At 50.1% G+C, this 23,374-nt stretch overlaps 1 protein-coding gene across 4 annotated transcripts in view; it reads right to left on the bottom strand.

Moving 5' to 3' along the window:
- The window catches only part of SLC8A3 (solute carrier family 8 member A3), a 113,630-nt gene that overhangs the window by 4,801 nt on the left and 85,455 nt on the right, over window positions 1-23,374 (bottom strand). For 2 of the 4 annotated variants that reach the window (XM_075105770.1, XM_075105771.1), the window contains exons 3-4: window positions 17,709-17,812; window positions 8,289-8,306 (exon numbers count right to left, since the gene is read on the bottom strand). In XM_075105770.1, the coding sequence (XP_074961871.1) occupies window positions 8,289-8,306; window positions 17,709-17,812 (122 nt within the window). The remainder of the gene's footprint in view (window positions 1-8,288; window positions 8,307-17,708; window positions 17,813-23,374) is intronic. The other 2 variants (XM_075105772.1, XM_075105774.1) reach the window with 1 other exon arrangement.

Raw genomic sequence — 23,374 nt, 5'->3', positions numbered from 1 at the left:
ACACTGTGGGAGCTTGTCTGCAGGGCCTGAGCATGGGCTTCTGCAGCCCCTTCATGGCTTACTAAGCTCATGCAGTGATTTGGGGCGCAGTAGTGGGGTGTTGGACCACAGAAACAAAGGACCGAGATTTCTGAATATCAATTAGTCACCAAGAACATACACAACATGGTTTAATTTATTAAAAAATACCAAAATGAAACAAAAAAGAAACCAATCCAAAGAAACAAACAAAACCCCAAATGTTTCTTCAGCCTGCATTGGCACTCTTGGATGACATACGCCCTCCCATCATCCCTGCAGCAGCCACATCTCTCGGGAGACCAAGGTACCAATTCATCCTGCCATTTGGCACAAGCAGTTTTTAAGACAGCTTTAATGCCCTGGTGTGTTTCCTGGTTTGAATGAACAGGCGACATGATATTTTTATTCCCCTTTGAGTAGAAAAATCACTGTTGGCACTCTGTGTCACTCCACACTGGATCTAACTCTCAGATAGACACGCAGAGCCACAACCAGACACGCACACACATACATGTTCCTAGTGTTTGGAAAAATGAACAGGAAGAAGTAAGTCAGGAGCCAAGTGGGTTTTTGTTTTCCCGTTACTGGATGTTTAGTTTCTGCTGGAGGTTGTCCGGATGGGAAGGAGCACCCTAACCAGCAGGAAGCGTGCTCTGGCACTGTTCTTAGCCCTTCTCTCCCACCCACACACCCAAGTGCAGGCACATGCCAGTGTGTCCTCTGAAAAGCCTTGAGAACTCAAGAAAGAAGCTGGGTTTCCCCTGGGTTTCCTGTGCCTGACCAGTCAGGGTGTACAAGCTGCAGCACAGGGCCCAGATGAGCCTGGGAGCAGGAGCTGGTGCTCTGCAGAACCTGGGGAGAGCGAATCACAGACATAGAGCATCTTGTTCTGGCTGGGCAGTGGGCCAATGTTACCCAAGGATTCCAGTAGCGTTTACAAACACCCCAGGTAATGCCTCAGATGTGATTAATCCCTGTGGGCTCCAGCAGATCTCATACTCTGCACCAAAAATCACACAGAAATTATAAAGTCCCCATGAAATCTAGTTATAAACTCTGCCTTCTCTTCATCAACCCAGCTAGATTAATTGCAAAGACTGTAAACCTTGCAAGTTCTGCAAGTTTATAAAATATATAATAACTCCTGTGGCAGATGACATTATTATAACCCATCACAGAAGCAGAAGCAGCTACATCCATCATCTGAAATCAGTGATGTACATCAAAACCATCACTGCCTACCTCAAAGGCAGCGTACTCTGGTTTTGGGAATCCCCAAAATTTTACAAACCCTGAGACGGGAGCACAGCACCTGGAGAAGAAGGCGGGCTGTGCAGCTGGGCGATGCAGGATGACAGAGGGGTAAGGGGGCAACTGCAGGCAAAAGCCAAGCAAGCACAGATGGGAGGAGGCAGCTGAGCCGGAGAAGCGCAGAAATAGGGGTGAACTTGGACAAAATGTTCTGCCTTATCCTACACTTGGAGACATGAACTGATGATAACCAAGAACAAGATTCAAGTTACTTATATCCACTTGAGCAGGGAGTCAGATGAAATCTACATCTCTTTTTCCAAGACAGAGATTAGAGAAAGTCCAGAGTCTGCACGTACTTGGAAGTGTATGAAGATGACAAGTTGTATCCGTCGTTGAAAATGGAAGTGCTTACACATCAGTTGCCGTACCACGTACATGGCTTGCTTCTGTCTGAGCTCCCCCATAACCTGAAGCTCAAGAGAGGAGGCACCCTCAGCTCTGCAAGGCTCAGCTTGGCAGATGAGCTGACATGTGCTGACGGTACTGAGCTGAGCAAAAGCACAGCAGCCATCTCAGCGGGGTTGCAAAGCCCAGACTCGGGGACAGTCTGGCTCACTACAACCTTCGCTGGGAAGTAACTACAGCAGAAAAGCTGCTGTCGCAGCTGGCGGCACAGTCCCTTGGGTTCTTGCCTGCTGGCTGCAGTTGCATAGTGCAGAAAGCAAATGTCTGGAATCAGAAGAGCTGCCCTGAAAATGGGGAATATCGGGCACAATTGCCTCAGCGTAATAACTCCAGGAGAAAGGATGCAACAAAGCCTCGGTCCCCACTTTAACTGATTTGACAAAAACCTTTGGAGTGGTAAGACAACACGGAGCTCCATGCAGATATTAGCTATCAAGGCAAGGCTGAGCTGCAGGCAGGTCTGTAAGCACACGCCGGGCAGAATGCCTTCTCCTCCCCATAGGGAGCAGTGTAAAACACGGCTTTATCCCAGAACCCAGCATCTTTCTCATGCTGGTTTATGTACCTGTGCCAGGCAGGACAGTGCGAGACCTGATACCCTCCTGTGAGGAGGGAGACCTGCTCCATCTCCTGCGACTATGTGCCAAGTCCAAGGCTGTCGAGCAGGCTGCGTGGGAACCCCATGCCCGTGGCCACAGGCAGGAGCTTTGACTGCTGGCAGGTGGATTCGTTGACTCTTCAAGCCATTTGTGGATCACCTGCTGATTTGATGAGCATGGGAATTGCTCTTCGTGTAAATCGACACATCCATGTCCAGGAGTGGACATATTGCTCTAAACCTAGGGATTGGTTGCAGTCTGAGCGTGGGACCGGGCACGCCACTGAAGTAAAGGTGCTGTGGGACTTGCACTATTTCAGAAGGCACTTTGTCAGTGGAAGAAGTGCCACCAGAGGCAGCTTCAAGCCCTAGGTGGGCCACTCATGGTGAAGGGCCAGAGAGAGCCCTGCAGCCTGCTGACAGCACGTCCACCAAGACATGACTAATGGAGGCCCTGCTGTCACCACACAGCTCCTCTGCGGTGAATACGGTGAAGTGGGGCACTGAGAGAGGAAACATGGTTGCCCAGGAAAAGGCACGTCAAGGATGTGCTATGGGGGCAGCTGATTGACCACCACAGCCAGGCTAAGCCTTTCAATGTCAGCTGCAGGCAAACCACAGGAGAACAGGCATAGGCAGCATCTCCAAATGGGTACCTCTCAGAAATGATAATAGGGAAAACTTGCAGATAATGAAGAAAGGAGGCAATTCCTTCATGCCTCATTAAAAAGCAGTCACATCGGTGAATGTGCAACAGGAAAGCAAAGCACAGAAACCTAATGAACTTCAGAGGTGCACCTGAAAACATTGAACCTGCCGTTGTATTTTCTCTGAGCCACTATCCTCATGCAGGAGATGTATTTGAGTCACATGCCAATATTGCGCTGGATCTTGCTCAATGTACTTGTGCAAGCGATCCATAGATGCCACATACCAGGCTGCTGATTGTCCTCTGAAGTTTGAGCAGTGCCGCTTATGGTAGGAAGGACAAGCTTAAGAGCCCAGTTGCCTGCCTCTTGCCCCAGTCTATACTCGCCATATAAATAAAGAGTTAAGCACCTCCAGAGAGCAATACAAAGCACCTACATGAATCCGCCACTTCTCCTCACCTACCATCTAGGACACCTGAGCACCCTGTAGCATGAATCAGTGCCAACCTCTGCAAAACACCAGACCCCAGCCTTAACCTGCTCCATGCCTTCTGGGTCTATCCGTTCCCGTGGGATCCTGAATTGAGCCCCGTGTGTACAGATCCAACAGCTGAGAGGGACTAAATCCCTGCAACATCCCAAAGGCAGAGCACACGCCTGGTGCTCCTGCCTTTCTGGGAAGCACTTCAGCCAGCAGCACAGTGCACCAGCCTGCCTTTCAAGCCGCAGGAGGCCACTGTCTCTCCAGCAGGCGTGGGGCATGCTCCCACGTGGGCTGTGGTAGCCACAGACCCCCATCTCCTGAGGGATCGAGTGTGGGGATGGGGGTCTTGGAGGGCTCCTCCAGGTAGCAGGGACAGGTGAGGTGTGTCACACATCACCCCGGTGCGCTAGCCTGCAAAGAAGACTATCAAGGGTTGTGATAAATAAAACACGGGGCAGGGGGGAGAGACAGACTTTTAATTTGGAAGGTCAAGTCTGTCAAGGTGAATGCTGCTGAGCTGCAGCTTAATTATTAACTACCCTGAGTTCCATTTGTATCAGCACCAGTACCTACTTTTCAATGTGGATTTTCAATGGCACCCTGGACTCCCTGCTGTCAACCCCAATTAAGCCTGATAAGGTCTGGCTATGCCCAGCAAGAACAGGAGCTTGCCAGGACCTCCTGGGTTGCCTCCACCTCCTCCCAGGGAAGGGGAAGGTGAGAAGGGTCCCCTAAACCCTGCCTGCTCTGGCATATAGGTATGTGCTACCATCCAGGGCTAGCAAACTACCTGGGCTACAGGAGCATGCACAGGCTGCTAAGGCTAGACAATCTGGGGCTGCTGCGCCAGGTGCTGCACCAAGGTACTCTGCTCCTCGTGCCGGGGAGCCCACAGGTTAGACGGGAAATGCTACAAGCACAGGAGACAAATGGGTCTGGTAAGATCAACGGCTGGGTGGGATCAATGAGAATGAAGCCTGCTTTTGCCAAGGCTGTAGCATTAGCCACAGCCAACACCCGCTAGGTGCTGGACCCAACGCTTGCAGGAAGTGAGGTTTTTGGTTAAGCAGCTCCCACTTACGGTCCTGCCACTGCCGTGCTCCGCAGCCCTGCTGGGCACGTCCCTGCCATGCTTACTCAGCTCTCTCACTAGCACAAGGACAACTTACGCCTGCAGGGCCATCCTGGGACTGGATCTGCAGCTATTTGCAAAGCACTTCCCAACTTAACATGATAGGCAGTTTCTTGGGCTCCAAATACTGTAAGCAGGTCCCCTCCTCCTCTTCTTATTTTTTTCCAGGGGAAAGGGGAGCACCAAGCAGTGTTCCCACATCATGCATTGCTCCTGGAAGGCAGGTACTTCACAAGTGCTTGCTAGCTCAACCGCCTTCAGACTGGGGGGACCAAATGGGAACTGAACATTGCCTCGTTGCCTGTGCCCCTCTGGACACATCATAAATCAAAGTTAGACAAAGGCCATTTCCATGGGGTAATCTGGCCACTGCACCTCTCTGGAGCTGAAACAGGCAATGAGAAGGCCCTATAACACCGTTAGAGAAGTAGCTACCCATCACCTAGGCAATGCCGCAAGACTACCAAACAGCCATGGACCAGTTTGTATTCCCTGCCACTTGCTGAATAAATTGGATTAAAACCAGCAATGAATTCATGAAAGATTCCTCTGAAGGCTATTTCACACCCCTTGAGCTATCTCATCTCCATCCATTTCTAAAGTGGGCATGTATCTGCATGAAGGTCACCCCTTCTGGGGACTGTGCCACAAGGAAGAAATTAAAACGACAATTAAAATGGGATTTTTTTGTGGTTTTTTTTTTTTTTTTTTCCAGCTCAATAAAATACAATCCTGGCTAAACAAAGTAAACAGTGATCATGAATGAGTTCCTCTCTCCAGAGCGCTGTCAAGCCATCAGTCACAACTAGGGAAGACTTCTGGCTAAAAGACGCTCTGGCTTTTGAGGTTAGCATATGGATATGCCCTTTACTGAAATACATGCACGCGCACAAGCACCAGCAGCCTGGGCTGCTTTCTAAAAAGGGAAGACTCTGCTTACTTAGCCCTGAAGGCTATTTTTGAGGCATGATACGTCCCATACAAACGCCCCAGTGTCTGTAACGCTAACTGGGAAATGCTGCACATTCATGAGAGGGATGCTAAAGCACAGGGCTGGGAACTGCGCGGTATTCCACTGCTGGCTCTGCATTGAGATTGCTGTTGACATGACCGTCCCCGACAGGCCAGTCAACTGGCATCTCTGCTCCCCAGTCTCTCCCACTGCAAAGTGGACCCAGGAGTTTTAATGCATAAATAAACGTTTGGAAATATTTTCTTTGATCTGGGTGAATGTGTGGAAATGAGGGTAGAGAAGTATCTACCATTTAGATAATTCCTCATCCTTTTAAAGATCTGGACCTCCTGAGCCCAAGAATGTGGAAGCAAAGGCTCTGCTCAGGCTTTCAGTGACTTTTGCAAAGGTTGGAAAGACCACCAGAGCAGCTCATCCACTGCTGGCAATGGCAGGGACAACTGGAGTAGCTATGCCCTTTGGTATTGAATATTTCCCTGCACAAAGCATATACAGAGAGATCATTGCCAGTGCCAAAGCAAATGATTATGCATCAGAGAAGTTAAAAAAAAAAAAAGCCCCAGGTTTGACTCTCAAGTCACTTCACAGCCCCCCCATACGAGGGTCGCCCCATACTGGCCCTCTGTAGCCCCAACAGAGGACACTTGGCACTGGACACTTGGCCAAGCAAGGCTTTCAAAAGCTTTGCACAGCCTTGCAAGTCTGGCTCGGAGACCCCATGTGGAGGAAGCAAATGCTGAGATGAACCTGTGCCAAAGGCTCTCCCCAGCCTTGTGTAAAATTCAGGGTCCTGTTTTCCCAGGGAGGGCTCTGCAAGGCTGGGGCAGGGGGGCAGAGCCACGATCTCCCATTTACCCCCAGGAAAGGGCTGCTGGGGCAAGAGAGGCATCCTCACTCGGGCTCATCCATTGGGGCACCCCAAGGCTTCTGCAAAGAGATGGGGCCACTGCAGCGAGTGGGGTGAACACCCCAGGGCTGTGGAGAAAAGCCAGGGTGCCCAGTGGTCCCAGGGGGACGCCCCAGGGAAAGGGGCGCTGCTGGGAAAAGCTGTGTGAGCTGCTCTGGGAGGGGGCCAACGAGGAGCAGGGCCAACAGATCCCACTACAATGTTCAGTAATGCAGTTTTTTTTACAAAGATTCCTGCACGTTTGTGTAATCTAAATCTGACATGACACGGACTAAGCGAGGACGTCACTTCTCTCCCCGCTGATTAGCCGTGATTGCTGCTGAGTGACACTCCAACACATGCCTCTGCAGCGAGCGGGGCTCTGCTTGCGGGCTGGCTGGCCGCTGGCTTGAAGCACGTGTGGGGGCCAAGCACAGGAGGCACCCTGGGGGCAAGGGGGGTGCACTCTAGAGCCAACCCCCTCCCCATTCCCCTCATAGAGAGGAGGCTGCAACTCCTCTCTGCAAAGCAGCTTTCCGTAGCTGGTGACCAAGTTCTCCAGCAACAGCTGCCAAAAGCAATCAGGCTGGATCACAACAGAGGGAGGAATGTTATGTTATTTTAATAGAAATTATTTGGTTCCTGGGGTTCTGATCAAATCAGGCAGCTACCGAATTAACGCAATGAAATTACTGGGAAGGAGGCTGTGCTCAACTTATTTCCAGTCCTCCTGGACCTGAGGAAGTAACAAAGGAAAAGGCCCCAACCGCTCCAAGGCGTTTTCTGTAAGTACCCTAAGCTGATATTTGGGGAACTGGGGACTTCCGCCTGCCACTAGCAATTTCCTAATTAGCCCAATATCCGATGGGCTCAGACCATCCCCTGCACAGCATATTTGGCATCCTCCGAAAAGGAGCAGAAACTGAAGCTTGCATGGCAGATGCTGCTCCTTTGATTTGCAGCACAGCTCAGGCGTGATGAATGCTTTCGTTTTCAGCTCTGTTTGCAAACCTGTCAGACTCGAGCTCCTCTCTGCACCCTGTGTGCCTGCCCTTATCTTTTGACAAATGTTTCTTTAGTGCAAATTCAACTGTAATCATATCTGGAATTGAAGGAAGAAGAAAAATACAGGAGGCGTACATCACTCTACAGCGGGAACACGAGAGACCGGCATAACAGGGATTTCGGGCAAGGAAGGGGTGGGGGTGGGGCTCAGTATTAATACATGTAAAATCCTGCCATGGGGAGAGATGAGGAGTGCAGAGCCAGAGCTGAGGGTGAGGAGGGAAATGGTGCTGATGCTTAGTGTGCCCTGGTAGCACTGTCCTGGCGCTGGGTGCACCCCCGGGACCCCACAGGACAGGAGGTGGGGAGCACCTGGGCGCATGCACTGAGGGAAGGGGACGCCTGTGCAGCCCTGCACCCTCACCCACCCCAGGCAACACCGCCCCGCACCCCAGGAGTCCCACCCCCTGCAGAAAAGCCCTGTGCTCCCCAACGCATGAGGAAAACCCAAGCTCCAGAGCTGCCTGACAAGAGGGTTGGGTCATGGTCCCGGACCAGCCAGAGCTGCATGTTCTGCTTTGCAACCCTGGCTGGGTCATTTCCCAGCACCGCGGGAAAAAATCTGGAATATAGGAAATGCTCTTAGATGTCAGTCAGTCATTGTCCTGTTCTTAATACATTGCTCTTAACTAGTTCCTGCTGGATTCAAACACCATGAGCATGGGTTGTCTACAACACAGCAAACACAAACATGAGGGGCTGACCAAAGGGGACGAAAACAGAGCCAGGGCAAGCAGAGGAAAGGAGAAAAAGCACCTACCTTGGGTGAGCAGCAGGGCTGTAGGGAGAGAACACAAGAAAGACAGGGAGAGAAACAAAAAGAGGAAAAAAGTTAATATCCAAGGGGGAAAAGCTGTTTTGCAGATGATGGCTATCAGTGAGCAACGGACATGGTACAAGGCAGCGTGTGAGCTCGCTGGGGCCGCATGCCGGGCGCAGGCTGAGAAGCAGACCTCATGGCAGTGAGATGGAGAGGATGCTGGTGAGCACTGGTGAGCACTGGGGTGCTGGTTGCCCAAAGTCACCCCACCCCAGAAGCGAAGGCAAAGGGGTGGGATGCAGGTGGGTAGTAGCGAGGAGGGGAAGGGAAAAGTAGGGTGGACGCTTACACTTGCCATCAGGGCCTGACACAGCCCAAACTGACCTGAAGACATGGCAGGTGCCCCTGCTTCAGCCGGGGTATGTGGTTGTGGTGGGGGCTTGGCACAACTGGGAAGGCCCCGGTAAACCCATGAGTGGCTGAGACAAGACGGTGGCCAGGGGCAATGGGTAGCTCATTCAGAAGAACGTCATCGGGGGTGTTGAAAAATGGGTGCTGGCCTCCAGTGTGAAATGGGGCAGGGGATAACACAGCTGTGCGTCATCCCCCAGGATGCCCTGGCTCACCTATGCCTATCCTGCACCCCACAGGTACTGCTCCCAGAGGGTTAGACTTCCAAGAAGAGCACAGGCACATGTAAAGCATCACTGCTTTGAGTCCTCCTGGCTCTCTTTGCTCCCAATTGCAGGTCTAGCCCCACAATGCTGCATGGGCATGTGATGTGCCACGCCACAGCAGCAGGATGCAACCACCTCCCGGGAGATGTGACTGTGTGGTCCTGTGAGATTATAGATGGAAGGAAGGGAGGAGAAGGGGGCGAAGGTCCTTGCAAGGGACGACCTTACCCTGACTTCCCATACAGGCATAGACCAGCCCTCTTGCTGCCTTGGGCAGTGATCTCCTGGCCCCCCCCCCCCCTTCATTCCCCCACTCCCCAAAGCTGTCACCATTAAATATATGGCTGGAACCCTCTCAGGTGTTATGCATAGAAAGCCACAGCCTGCATTTAAGTCTCAAACTAACTCCAGGTGAGTCCATATAGCAAAAAATACCAAACTCTCTTCAAGAAAGGCCAAGCACCAGCTCCGTGCCTTAGGTTTGACTCCTACCTGTCCTTCAAACAGCAAACTGGTCCCCAAAGACTTGGTTGCATGCAATGACGGTACTGTAATTACTAACACTTATTGTCATGCACTTTTAGTCTCAGAAACTTAAAACTCTATACAAAGACTGAGTCAGTATTAACAGCCCCATTTGACAGATGGTGAGGCAAGCAAAGAGAGGCTAAAGGGAACATTTTGCAAACTCAGAAGTGGGCTGGAGTCCAAAAGTGCTAATTCACCCAGGCTTGCTTGTTCAGGGCTCTGAAAAGCAGGCACTTTTATACAGAGGCACCTAATTGTATCCATGCTGGCTTGAAAGCGATTTCCTAAGTGATTCGGCAAAGGTTGTACAGCGCATCAGTGGCAGAGCTGGGGAAAGTAATTCTGAGTCCTGGCTCCCAGTTGTCTCTGAAACGTCTCTGCTCCATCAGGCAGCACCCATGGGCACAGCTTTCCCAACAGCCGGCAGAGAGGCATTGGCCCAGTCAAGATCTTCATCCACCTATCCATCACCCCAGCTGGAAATACCCTGGGTGATCTCCCTTGTCCGCACGGGTAGGTAAAGGCGCAGTGAAAGGGGAAGGGGCAATGAAGAGGCTCCTTGTTGAGCATCCCTTGTGTTTCAGGGTCAACTCCTTTTGAGAGTCAAAAACCTTTGGGGGAACCATCCGTTAATATGTTCTGCAGCATGTACAGTGCCACAGAGCCATGAGAAGCACACAACCTGCTCTGCCCGCACAGCCTCCTGTCCTCCACACAGCGCTGTCTGGAAGTCTCCAGCAGGCCTGCCGCTGCTCCTTGTAGCACTAATCTTGAGTTTCCTTGTAGCTTCACCCTGCTGCAGCTCAGTGCTAACCTGTGGCATCTTTACTGTTCCATGGTCTTCTCGTTCTCCAGACAATGTGGGGAGATTTAATTTGCCTTTTGCAATTACAAGCATTAGAACAATGGGTTGATTTGGTGTTCAAATTTAATATAATGAAATATTACTGGGCCCTTAAGCTACTGTGGTTATTTAAAAAACCATTGGTTCCTCATGTTTTTTAAAACTGTTATTCTAGTGGTCTGGGATTTGAGTTTATTTTTTTCCCCATTTGCATTTGAGCCTTTCACTTATGATACATGAATATTTGAAGAAGCCTATAAAGCTATGAATGAAACCTCAAGAATACAGCATACAGAAAGCCAAGGGATTATTTTATCTTTATATTTCTGAGTGAATGCTGCGCATGCAAGCAAGAAAATGACTTCATGGACTAAAGCTTCCTTTCTGCACATATGCCCTTAACCTTGACCTGTAATGTTTCCTGACAGTCCATCTGGGGATGCTGTACCTGTCCCAGCCCCGCCGGTGGCCCCCACGCTCTTCCCCTCCCACAAGCCTCCCTCCACTGCCCACAGCCTGGGCTGCATCCCTCCGTACCTCCCCAGGGCACCCCTCCTCCTCCTGCACTCCTGCTCTGCATGTCATGCTCCTCATGGGGCCAAGCCAGGCCACCTCATTGCTGTTGGCATCTCAGGTAGTTTCAGAGTCATGACGTGTATTCTTACAGGGAGCTGCTAAAATTAGCTCCGCCGTCAAATCCAAAATAGCAGTCCTTAGTACCCCTCACCTAACCCTTGCACGGCGTGCGCACAGACACACACCTGTGCCTGCAGACAGAGTAGGTGAGGTTGACTTGCTCAGGAGACCCAAAGCCTTCAGCTCTGGATCCCAGTTCCTCCTTTACTGGGATTCCTCTGCCCTGCAGGCCTGGTTTTCACTGGGCAAAGTCAAAATTGTGTGCATGAACTCTGCTTCCGCTGCCACCCCTGAAACCAGATGATTTACACATGAATTTAGCTCCTAAAAACACTAATTACTAATAAACAATTTCATCTTCGTGTTTTCAATGTACTTTGGGGTTAAATCCTGCTGTGACGTGCATGTTGATGTGGGGTACAGAATCGGAATCAAATTCCCTCCTGCTTTAACTCTACCAAGGCCAAAGAAGGTTAAACCAAGAGGAACTGGGCTTGGGATGGGAACAGACCAGAAATTGGACAATCCTATAAATCCTGTGCTGAACTTCTGTCCCAGCCTTTTTCTAAACAGTGAAATACCTTTTTCTGCTGTTTACCTCAGAGAGAGATTTGACCATGCTGCATGTTTTATCCTGGACTCATTCTTCGTTAACATAAATCTTTTCTAATCAATATGCCTAAAGACTCCAGGATGCCACTGCATAGAAGAGGATGCTTGTTAGAGGCCTGGGATTTACAGAATGAGCTGAAATGAGGGAGAGGAGGATGGATTTTGAGGAGACTCTCAGTCACAAAACAGGACAGTCACAGGCAGCAAAAGGCAAGGAGAACACATTGGTGCACACACCCGAAGGATCTCAGTGACCATGCAAACGGTGGGCTCAGTTCCCCCAAGAGGTAAGGATCCCCCATCTTCCAGATGTAACTGTCCACAGGCTCTGCCTCAAGATTTGCTCAGTGAGGTGAGAAAACTGTTTCCCTAATGGACTGTGAGGAGCTATAAACATGGGGTTTTTTATAGGCTAAACAAGGCAGGGGTTTTGCAGCATTAACCTGAATGCTGCTATTACTGAAGTCAATAGCAAAGCTCTTGCAGACTCCAAGAGACTCCTCTCCATCAGGAGAATTATCAGTGTTCAGCTTAATCACAGTGCTGCAAGCGAATTGTTAAACCTTTGGGGAAGGAGGTAACAGCAATCTAACATTTCTTTGCTATTCCCATCAGCAGCTGATGGAAGAAGGAGTTTCTCAGCATCTGCCCATACTACAGAAAACTGCAGCACGTGTGCTCATGGATTGATGCAGCTTATCTCATCCAGGCACGGACCTTTGTACCAAGTCACATAATTTCCTCAATATTTTGATATCGATAACTTGCCGGATCAATCCAAGCTAGGAATCCTTCTTCCTTCACAGTTTAATCCTTACTCTGTGACTGCCAGCCACATCCTCCCTCTGGGGCATGAAGCTTTCCCATCAGGGGTGCTGACACTTGCTTAAACGGAGATGTGCGATGAGATTTGTCCACACCAGTTGACTCTCTGCTCGGAGGGCTGAGAGGACTTCAGACAAAAACTTCCCAAGTCAGGTCATGCCAGCAAGCTGCTTAATAGTGCTTGTCAGCCGTCTGTGCTCCCGTTTCCAGTGAAGTCGTATCTTGTGGGAGACACGATTTCTGAAGCAACATTTTGTGTGAAGGATGTCGGTCCCTTTTACAAAATGTAACCCTCGAGACTCAGCCTTCACACGTCAGCCCCAAGGCTGTGCCATGAGCTGAATGCTCACAAGCAGACTCCCAATTACCCTGATGAAACATGATTTTCCGAATGCTATTTGCATCATTATCTGCTATCAAATAAAATCTTCCAAAGTAGCCTCACTTGCCATTTGGCCTCCATCAAAACTAAGGTTAACCACAATTTAAGCAGAAGACTGATTTTATCCAGGGAAAGCAAAGCAAGTTTTTCTCCTGTAAGCCAGGACTGCAGCCAAAGTGTAAAAGCTGATGTGTGAAGAAAGTGTTTCTCAAAAATTCTGCTGGGCGGACAGCAGCAAAATCCTCGGTCTGAGCTGTGAGCTGACGTGATACCAGTGCTGCCACGAGAGCAAGAGTCAAACCAACAGACAGCATCTTGTCATAAAGGAAAAGACTTGTTTCACTGCAGGAACACTTTAAAAGGGTGTCAAAAAAAGGTGGCTCAGGGTGCTGGGAGTTTTCAAAGCCCTGCAGCGCTCAGTAGACGGATTCAGTTTACGTGATTGCGCATACGGAGGAAAGGTGAGACAAGAAGGATTCAGAGCTTAATTTCTTAGAAATGGAGAAGACAAAAAAAATCAGGAAACCTGGGAACATTTACCATCTTTGCCAAGCAAAGAATGGGAGTCTCTCCAATTTCTTTTTACTCGTTCGCTTCGATATAACCAGCTTGCAGCAAGCACCATCTTTGCTATTGTTCTTTGCATCTGACAGGCCACTACTGAGTCAGTATCGGTCTTCATCACAGACCGGGCTGGCAAGATACCCATCTCAGATCTACTCTCATCTCTTTGATTGATTGGTGCACATCAATAAAAAAAGCTGCTAAAGTAAAACTACTTGATGTGATTATTTTGGATGATGATGAGAAAGGCTTCGGAAAAACTCTAGCTGCACAAAGCAATTGGTGAAAAAGAATAAATGGGCTGCACAACGACGTTTGGTATTGTAGACATAACACTTATATAGGGGGAAAGTAAAGAACAGGAGTAAGTGGTCTGCTCTCCTTATGGCAAGGGTTAACAACTGAGTGCCCCAAGGCTCAAAGCAGCACAGCACTGATATAATTGGGGGTGAACAGTGAGGAGCAGCATCTGCAAATGATGCAAAATGTTTCAGTTGAAAGGCTGTTTTGGTGGCTGTGATGCATTGTGCAAGCCCTGAGCAACCTGAAAAGAGGAATTCCTGTTTGGACCACCACAGTACCTTCCTGAGTAGAGGTGTTTTTCCACAGTAAGGTGCTTGCAGGTGCAAACAGCAAGAGCGATAGGATGAATTTCCTGCTGAGCTCTGGCCCTCACAGACACCCTCCTGGAGATACACAGCCTCACCTAATTGTGCAGCCCAAGGCAAGGTCTTTTCCCTCTACCCCATGTAGAGGGGAAAGCAGACATTCCCTTGACTGGTTGCAACTGCTTTGTACTGGCACATGTATGGGACAACGCAGCCAGCAATGCAAATCAGCTATACGGTAGTGAACCGTGCTCCTGCCTGCTATTCTCTTTCATTGCATGTCTATCAGAAACCACTGCCACTGCAGTCACGGCAGCGTGGATACCCTCAGGGACAGCACAGGGGATTTTCACAGCATGGGGCTCCAGACCAAGATCTGCATCCCAAGTAAACCATCCAAACTCTGCTCCAGGCTGGTTTGAGCAGCACTCATCTACCCCCCTGACCACCGACCCTGCCATCAGCTCTGCCTACCCTTCAGGGTGCCACATTTCCTCACTGATTTCATTACTGCTACCTAGCTTATGTCCTTCAGGTGGGGTGCTGGGGCAAGTGCAGGCCCTCAGCACAAAGCTGTGATAGCACAGGCATGTCTGTGATAGACTGGCTGTCTCTGTGTGACCTGGATCACAGGTTACTTCTGCCAGCCACAACTGCCAGTCAGCTGAGGCACCCAACACTGCCCGGCTCCCAGCAGGCCAGAAGAGATGTTTTGAAGACACTACGAAGAGCTGTCTGAGAACATTGAATACTCCTACAGCACCCTAGGCACCAGCTCAGTGTGACAGAGCTAAGTGGGGAGTCAAGAAGCCCACATCTTTTGCAGTGCTGGAACCAAATGTCTGGGTAGCCAAAATCCAGAGAGACTCCATCAAAAGCAACCCAGCCTGAACCTCCCAGGAGAGGCAGGAGCTGTGCTTTGCCCTTCTCATGTGAGTCATATGGGAGCCCATTTATCACTGCAACAAAACCAAGTGAAGTCCCAGCTAGGCAGATGTGGTTTGGGATTTTCCCTGTCTGTGGATGCAGGGCAATGGCAGCATCCGTACAGCGCTGCGGAGACCCATTTGCCCCAACGCAGCTGTGCCGACCTTGCAGCCCACAGGGCTGTGTCAGTCATGCATTTGCTTTGCAATAAATAAACCATCCAACCTCTGCCCCTGCAATGCCGTGATGATGGCAAGAACACACGTGCAGGCATCCGTGTGAGGGTCCCTTCCTGACGCCGTATGGCAGGTTGCATGCCTCCCCAAGCGTGCATGAGCTCGTGCATGTCCCAGGCTGCCTCCTCTCTGCCGGGAGCCAGCTGCTCGTGCCTGCTCCCCGTGAAGCTGCTGGCAACAGCATCTGCTGTCGATCAGTCCCAATGCTCTGCATGGGAAAGTTTGATGTAGCTCCTTATTCTTCATCCCAGGCGCAAGGTACACTCGTCAGAGATGCCACGGCAGGCGTGCAGCACTATGGAGCTGGGGATCTTTCCAGATGCCCTGGAATTAGTGTAGCGACTGTGCCACCTTGTGCCAGCAACATTTACAAACGCATTTTAACCTCCCACCTCTTAGATTTTAAAACCACAGTGCTCTCGCTCTGACTTTTCTCTAACAAGGCCAACCAGGACTCCGTGTGTCCTCCTCGGCATGGTCCCTCATTTCCTCTAGGTACAGAGGGTGCATCCTTACCTGTGGTGAGGGACGTGGCTGGCCTGCAGGCTCCGTGCTGCAGATCATTTAATCCAGCTCTGATCCCCTCTCTGCCTCTTGCAAATCAAACAGTCCCACTGACTCCAACTGATGCTGGTGTAAAACTGACACCCACAATACGGCAAGCTGACATTATGGTCCTAATAATAACGAGGACTTTTTACAACTGAACCACCTTAAGGACTATTTGGATTTTTTTCCAAATATGTGTTTTGATTCAGCCAGATGCAACATGGCCTATATGGGGAAAAAGAAATGCAGACTTCACAAAAAACAGCCTGATCCTGACTCTGTATCCTGAAGCTCACTGGTTTAGAAAAGGATGCAGAGTTCACAGAGAGCAGACAACTGAGCAGAAGCTTCAGTGTGATGCTCCAGGCTGCCAAGTGCATTAAGCAGGAGAGAGGCAGAGGCAGGAGATTTTCCTTCTGTACCTGCCGAGATGGAGGTGGGAGCCCCATGGACCGGAAGGGGCACATGCGGGGAGGAGACCCCGGGGTGATTCTAGGGCTGAACACTTTCCTGACACAGATTCAAAGGCCTTAATCTCCTTAAACATCCAAGAAGATATCTGAGTGTAACGTGGCTCTAGTGAGCAGGTACCTACACAGAAGGTACGACACGCTATATAGTTCTTTCATCTGATGGAGTAAAGTAGGAAAATAGCTAGTGGCTCAAGCTGAGGCCAGACAACTTCTACATAGAAGCTGTGCTCACATCTTTACCCTGGAGGGCAATTAACTGCTGGGACGTACCCCCATGGGATATGGCAGGTTGGTCACTGCTTCTGCTCAACAGCAGTTGGACTTTGATGAAACCTGGCAGCCTGTGCTCGACACACAGTGAAACCTAAAGTCCCTCATTGCCTGCAGGCTGTAGGAGATGGTCTAACAGCATTAAACTATGAATCCTCTTTGGGTTTACATTTTACAAATCCATGGATGCTATATGACATTGTCATATTAATGCAAGCTGTGCCTATCCTGAACGTCCTGCAGAGCCATGCATGGGAGCTTGGACTGGCCAGAGAGCAGCTGCTGTGCTGGCCAGATAAGAGACAGGAAACGTTTCAGCAAGGGAAAGCTGTCAGGTGTTCCCATGACCTGCAGCAGCACATGGGAGCAGAAATAAGCCCGTGGGCACACACGTCTCTACTCCACATCAGACACCCAGAAGGCGGATTTGAATTCCCTTTTGTAAAGTTCTTCTGTTTAAAGCTTGGCCCTTCTGGGCCACCCCAAAGCTGATGAAGCCAATGACAAGTCTTGTGCAGTGACAAAGGGGTCACACACATATAAGACAAGGCCAAAGATACATATAGGCAAGGCACGACCATAAGTCCGGGTTTATTCCCACTATAATCCTGCTCCGCTGGGAGATCCTGGGTCTCACTGCTGATGAAGTAGGACCTCGGCAGAGCTCCACACCCTCTGTACAACAGGCTGTGATTGTTTGCCATACATTAAGGGTGTTTTCAGATTAAATACATGGAAAATAATTTTTAAAAATAAAAGCAAAACGTGATACCTCACACATTCCTTCTCCTATGGGCTTTTCACCGTGCCTCATAGGGACCCAAGAACACCAGGGCAATGCCACTAGCAGGCAACAACAGAGGGAAGGACAGGGGGCATACAGGAGGAGCCGAAGGGGCAGCCATGCATTACCCCCTTCTCTTGCCTTTCACATTCCCCAAGGTCCTGGCAAAGGAGCAGGAGAGGGGAGAATAGCAAAGGTGGGCTCAGAAAAAAACCAGACCAAGACAAGGAAACCCAGTCAAAATAATACAGCCTCCAAGGCTCAAGCATTGCACAAAAGGAGGATCAGAAGTAAGCTGGGCTCTAAAAGGCAGATATGATGCCAAAACAGGGTGAGAGCAAGAACACAGGAGGGTAGAGAAAAAAAGTCGATCCATCTACAGGAGCCGGAGAAAAGGAGGGAGGGGAAGGAGGAGAAAGAGGGTTATATTTTCTGGATTTGGGGTTTGGAGACTTGATTCTGATTTTTTTTTCTTTTTTCATTTTTTTCATAAAGGATCTCACACCTGATATTCCTCGTTCCATCCATTTCGGTTCACCAAGGGCAATGAAGAAATTCTCCTGCCTTTCGTATTCCTCCTCATCTACTATCTTAACCCTTATGGTCTTCCTGTAGGGACAACAAGAGAGACAACCGTGTACAGCGGGTCAGCCGGCCGGAGGAGAGGCGGCAGCAGCAGCAGCAGCGGTGCGGGCTCCTGGCACACAGCCCCTTCCCCGGCGGGGCAGTGCGCCTGTTGGGCATGGGGCATCCATCGCAGCTGCTCCTTGGGGAGCGGGAGGGTGTTAGGGAGAGAAGGGGCTGGCAAGTGGGTGAGGAGGGAGGGAAAGGGGGGTGTTGGACCTTGCTGATGGTTAGTGGGAGGTGACTTCTGCAGCGCATTGTTTTCAGTGTCACATGGTAATGTGGAAAGGGTATCAGCTGCCTGGAAATCACCAGGGACCACCATGGGGTACCCACTGCATTTTAGCTGGAAGATCAATTGCTTCTGCTACCCTCACAATTAATAATAAATCTGCAGGACTCTGGGCTCGGAGCCTAAGAAGGGGAGAGAGAGAGATGGGCACTCACAGACATATTCCCCAGTGGGGTGAGGTGGGTCTCTGTCAGCAGGCTACAGCTCTATTAGCTGTGAGGGAGGCTGATATTTCTAATTTCCGTTTTAAAAATGGCACATCTTATTGCTTTTTCTCCTCAATAGCATCTGCCTCGTCCCTCTGACATCTTCCCTGAGCGAGGATGCAGCCTTCCCTGGGAGTGGACAGCTTTGCTGGGACCTCGCGGGGGACACAATGAGACTAAAATGCCTCAGAGGCTCAAATGGAAATACCCTGGGTGCCGGAGTGGGACTGGCCCCTTCTCCCTGCTGCCAGCTTCCTCCAGCACCCCTGTGATGCGCACAGCTGCTGTGAGCCCTCAGGCGAACTCCTCCCTGCCCTCATCTCCTCCTCACAGAGTGGCCCTGCATCAACCGGTCTGGGGGATACACAGCCTTTGCTGAGTCCGTATCAGAAATTACAGGAGCTTCTTCTCTGCCAGGCCTCGATTCCTGTCTTCACCTAACATGTCTGGCCAGGACACCCTGTAGGACCAGGGCCAGGCAATGATGTCCTGAGATGCTAGATGTGTTTCTAGCCAGCATCTCCCTGCTGACGCCACAAAATTTGCTTGGACCCTCCAGTGGGGATGGCAGAACGTCCCTCTCAAGCCGCTGCAGAAATACGGACAAGCGGGATTGCTCTCCATCCTTCTCTCTCTGGCCCCCTCGCCACTTTGCCTCTCCCCAGCCCCAGCATCACTCCCTACCATGGGTACCATGTGACAAGGTGTATGCGCACAGCAGTGTTTAGGACAGAGCGGTTGGAGACAGAGACATCAGAGGAAGAGGAGAAGAAGAGGAGGAAGGAGACGGAAGAGAAGAGGAAAGAAGAACGTTAATGTTAGTATGGAGGGCCGGTACTACACCTTTCTGTAAACTCATATCCACCATGCGGGGACTCAACAGCTCAATGAAGAAATTCTTGTTTTTTTCATACTCCTCATCATCAATTACCTTGATGTGAACTGTTTTGCTGTGGATGGAAAAATAGTAAGTGTCATAAAGGGAAGAAGGGAACAGAGAAGCAACAGCAGAGGAAGGTAAAGAGTTGAATAGGGACATTAGAGAGTCAAAGTTTTCTCACCCACTGAACAAGCTCAACACATCCCTTGAGAAAGGCTAAAGCCCCACTCCTGCAAGTGACACCAGCCGATTTTCTGTCTAGCCCAAAGTCATGACGGCAGGCCACACTATGCAAACCAAAGTTAGACAAAAATAGCTCTGATCCCCCGGCAAACCAGCGAGGAGCTCAGAAGCTGCCCACACGGCAGCTCTCAGATCAGCTTGCAGGCAACGAGGTCTGATGGCCAGCAGAGAAGCAGGCATCCCTTACCCTGCTACCCACCACACACACACACGTGCAAAAGCAGACGTACAAGCACACACACCCGGCAGGCACCGTGCTGCTGCCTCCCTGATAGTAACACCCGCCTGTTGGGCAGATGCCTGCTGGAGGCACGGGCCATGGGGAAATCCTGCAACCTGCAGCTCTAATATAATTCACATCAGAGGGAGCCCTAGATGATGCGGGGGTCATCAGCTGCCAAAGGGACAGCTTCACCACCCTACTCTGAGAGGTACTGGCTGCTGGAGTAGCCGTACAGCACATCCTATGTCTTTCCTCAGGCAAATCTCTTAGAAGTTCTTGGAGCATTTTATAGGAAAAGAAGAGAAGAGCTCACTGTGCCATGGTTTCTTTCACAACAAATAACATGCCTTTTGCAGAGGTCACCATCCCTTGGCTTTTGCCTGCAAACAGAACAAGGGAAATGAGTTGAAGGCTCTGCCAACCCACCACCTCCTTCCAGCACTGACTGTTGCAGGCTAAAAATGACCCCTGCGCTCCCCTTGATTTCCCATTGACTACAAGTTTTCATGCAGTCTCACCCCTCAATCACGTCAGAAGGTATCAGTGCTTTTATTCCGTGCTGATCTCACACCCTCTTAAATGCAACATTGTCTGCATGTGCACTGATAAGCACATAAAATTACATGCTCGTATAAATGCAACTGCTCTAAAGGGGTATGCGCTTGCCGTCTCGGGGCTCCTGGACTTCCAATCAGCCCCAATCACAAGCTGGAACTGCATTTTTTAAACAAAAAGTCAGTTTCATTTAAAAGCATTTCTTTAACCCCAAAACAGCTGCCTCCAAGAGCCACCAGGGCAGCTGCCCCTCCTACTGGTGAATGACCCCCCCTTCCCACAACCCCGTACCACACATGGCCCTGCAGCTATGACCTCCCCTTGTTCCTTCCCTGCCCATCCTCAACATTCAGCTCAGTCCCTGGTGCATTTTGTGCACAACCAGTCTTGGGTGGGGATGGAAAGGAGGAGAAAAGCAGGACTGGCAATCATAGAGTCTGGAAAAATATCCCCAAGCTTCAAATCCGTATGTGCCTCAGCCAGTAGCCCTTGGCATTAAATATACCCAGTACCTTTAATCCCACAGGACTTCAGAAAACAAGCAGTTCATCCCTGCATCCTGGGGATGCTGCTACTGCCAACTACCCCCTGAAAATCACCATTTCGTAACAGAATAGGACGGTTGATTAATTGTCATCATTGCAGCTTGCATTCCTACTGATGTGACTAATGACCACAACATTACACAGCCCTCCTCCAATTTGACTCTCAAGTCATAACTGCTCCTGTGCTCTGACTACGGAAATCCCATTCCCTGTGCTGGCTCTTGTTTTTGGCTTGGTCCCAAACCCCATTTTTCAAATGAAGGCATATGGGATAGGGGTAAGAGTTTGGACAGTCTCTGCTATATCTATTAGTGCAGGAATATGAAAAAAAATCACCTCTAATTCTTCTAAGATAAATCAGCTTTCTTTTTGCCAGTGCTTGTTCTACCTATATCCTGCACTAATACCAGCAAGCCTCCTTTCCCTTCTCCAGACCCTTTCAATCTCTGCTAATCCAGCCTGAAGGATGTAGGATTTTAAATTATATGTCTCTGGTGTTCAGCTAAGACTTCATCATGGTGATCTTGTTGCATTTTCTTTGGAGAGGTTGACTGAATTTGGCTTTTGAACCAGATGTTGTCTGGGCCTCTGGTACCTTGCAAAGCTTGTTCAATTTGCTGAGTTAAACCTACAGCTGATTCATAGCTCTGATCTTTTCCTTGCTCATATACTACAAAACAGAAGGTGGGATTTTCAAAAGCAGCCAGTGCTTCCTGAACGTGGGTTGCTTCTTAAAATCCTATTCATAATTACCATTGTTTATGGGTTGGGGTTTTTTTTTTTCCATTCTAGGAGCTCCACATTACTCAGTATTGTTCGCAAAAATTTGGAAAAAAACCCACAGACCTTGTTTCCTGGGGCCAGCTTAGGTATCGTAAAAAACCCATTCTAAGTCTTTATACAATTAATTTTATGCACGCACACTATTTGAGTTTGCCTTCATACAACAACTTTCTTTTTTTTTCCCTTTTTTTTTTTTTTTCTTACGAGGTGGCTCTCCTGTCTCCACGAGTGGTGTGTGCACGCACCAGAGTGGAGGAGAAACGTTCATTTAATGAGGACGCATGCCCGGCAGATGATCTCCCTGGCCGTGTGCTGTGTGTATGTGTATGGAAAGCCTGATTTCACACAAGTTCCTCATCTGTGAGATGAATACTCAGAGCTGTAGGCTCAAGGAATAATTACCCACTGCGTGCACCTTTCGTTAAGTACAGAGGGCTCTATACAGCCTACTAAGTAGTCCCACAGGAGTAAGATTTCCTTACAGTAGTCTTTTTAATGTTTAAAAAAAAAAAAAAAAGAAAAAGAAAGAAAACATGATGGGGATCCATAGGGAGGATGCACAGTAAAATGCTGGCTTTGCAAAGCAAGTTGCCTTGGGACAGGAAACTGAGAGAGCAAACCCTCTGGACTCCTAGACCAGCTCAGCTCTGCTGCAAACTGGACTGTTACCACACACTCAAGCCTCAGGTGGCTTGTCAAAAAAGGGTCTCTGAATGGTGATCAATCCAGTAAATTCCTGGATTCCTTCTTCTCTACAAGCTGTAGGGAGAAGAGCACCTTCTACCTGGCTCTGAAACAGCAGGTAAGAGGCAGAACTTCCACAGACCAAAGCTGCAGGTGGCCTGCATGGACACAGGCGGGACCTTGCACCCCGCACCCAACCAGACTGAATCCCAAAGGAGGAGGAGGTGCTTGATCTCCCCAGCCTCACTGAGAGGCGGTGAGTGCTCAGCAGGGCCACCATACCGTGAAAGCTTTGGGGACCCAGCGCAGGAGCCCAGAGGAGTGGGCCGTGTGGTGTGGGGACCCTGGCACGGGATGGAAGGCTCCAGCCAAACCTCAGCCACTGCCTGCTCTTGCTCCAGAGCCAGCACAATGCCAGACCTCCCCTGCCCAAGAAGAAAAGAGACATGGCAGAAGTTTGCAGGGACTATGCAGTCACACCGGGAGGCGGGTGAGGGCTCACGGGCCCACTGCCAGGTAATGGGGAGCAGTTACTTTCTGCAGGGCTTTTGTGGCAGAGGGGAGAGCAGCATCCCCGCTCCCGGGTTGCTCTGCAGCCTCCACAGATGGGGGCATGGTGCCAGGCTTGCTCCCTTCCAGGGAAGTGCCCTTCCCTCAGCTGGCTGTCTGCTCCGGTGACTGTCGCTGCAGAAAGGTCAGCGCTGACGGGGGGCAGTTGCGGTGGCCTGTCAGGCCACCCCTCCCAGCCCGCTGCAGCTGGTGGGGGCTGCCCTTTTGCAGGCTTTGCAGCTTCCCTAGCCACTGCGAGCAGCTCGCTCCTCTCCAGGGCTATGAAAGCAATTGTAACTACAGCTGCGTCCTGAGCTGTCGTTAATCATCTGGAGGCCAAAACACAGATTGCTGCTGCGCAATCTCATCTCTCACCTGCAGCCACACTGAGAGCTACCTCCTCAGAAGGCATGGGGAGCGGAAGAGATGGATGGGGAGAAGGGCTGGAGTGTAACACCGCCCCAGGAAGACATCACGTTAATGCGAGAGATGTGACAGGAGGACACTGAGAGGCAAAGAGCGTGCGGGAACAGGAGAACATTTTGCTGCAAGAACATCCTGACAGCTTCTTGAAATTAATGGAGGCA

Source organism: Phalacrocorax aristotelis, chromosome 10 (assembly GCF_949628215.1).
Source record: "Phalacrocorax aristotelis chromosome 10, bGulAri2.1, whole genome shotgun sequence".
Lineage (NCBI taxonomy): Eukaryota > Metazoa > Chordata > Aves > Suliformes > Phalacrocoracidae > Phalacrocorax > Phalacrocorax aristotelis.
Note: the sequence above shows the minus strand (reverse complement) of the source record. Positions and strands in the feature narration are given on the sequence as shown.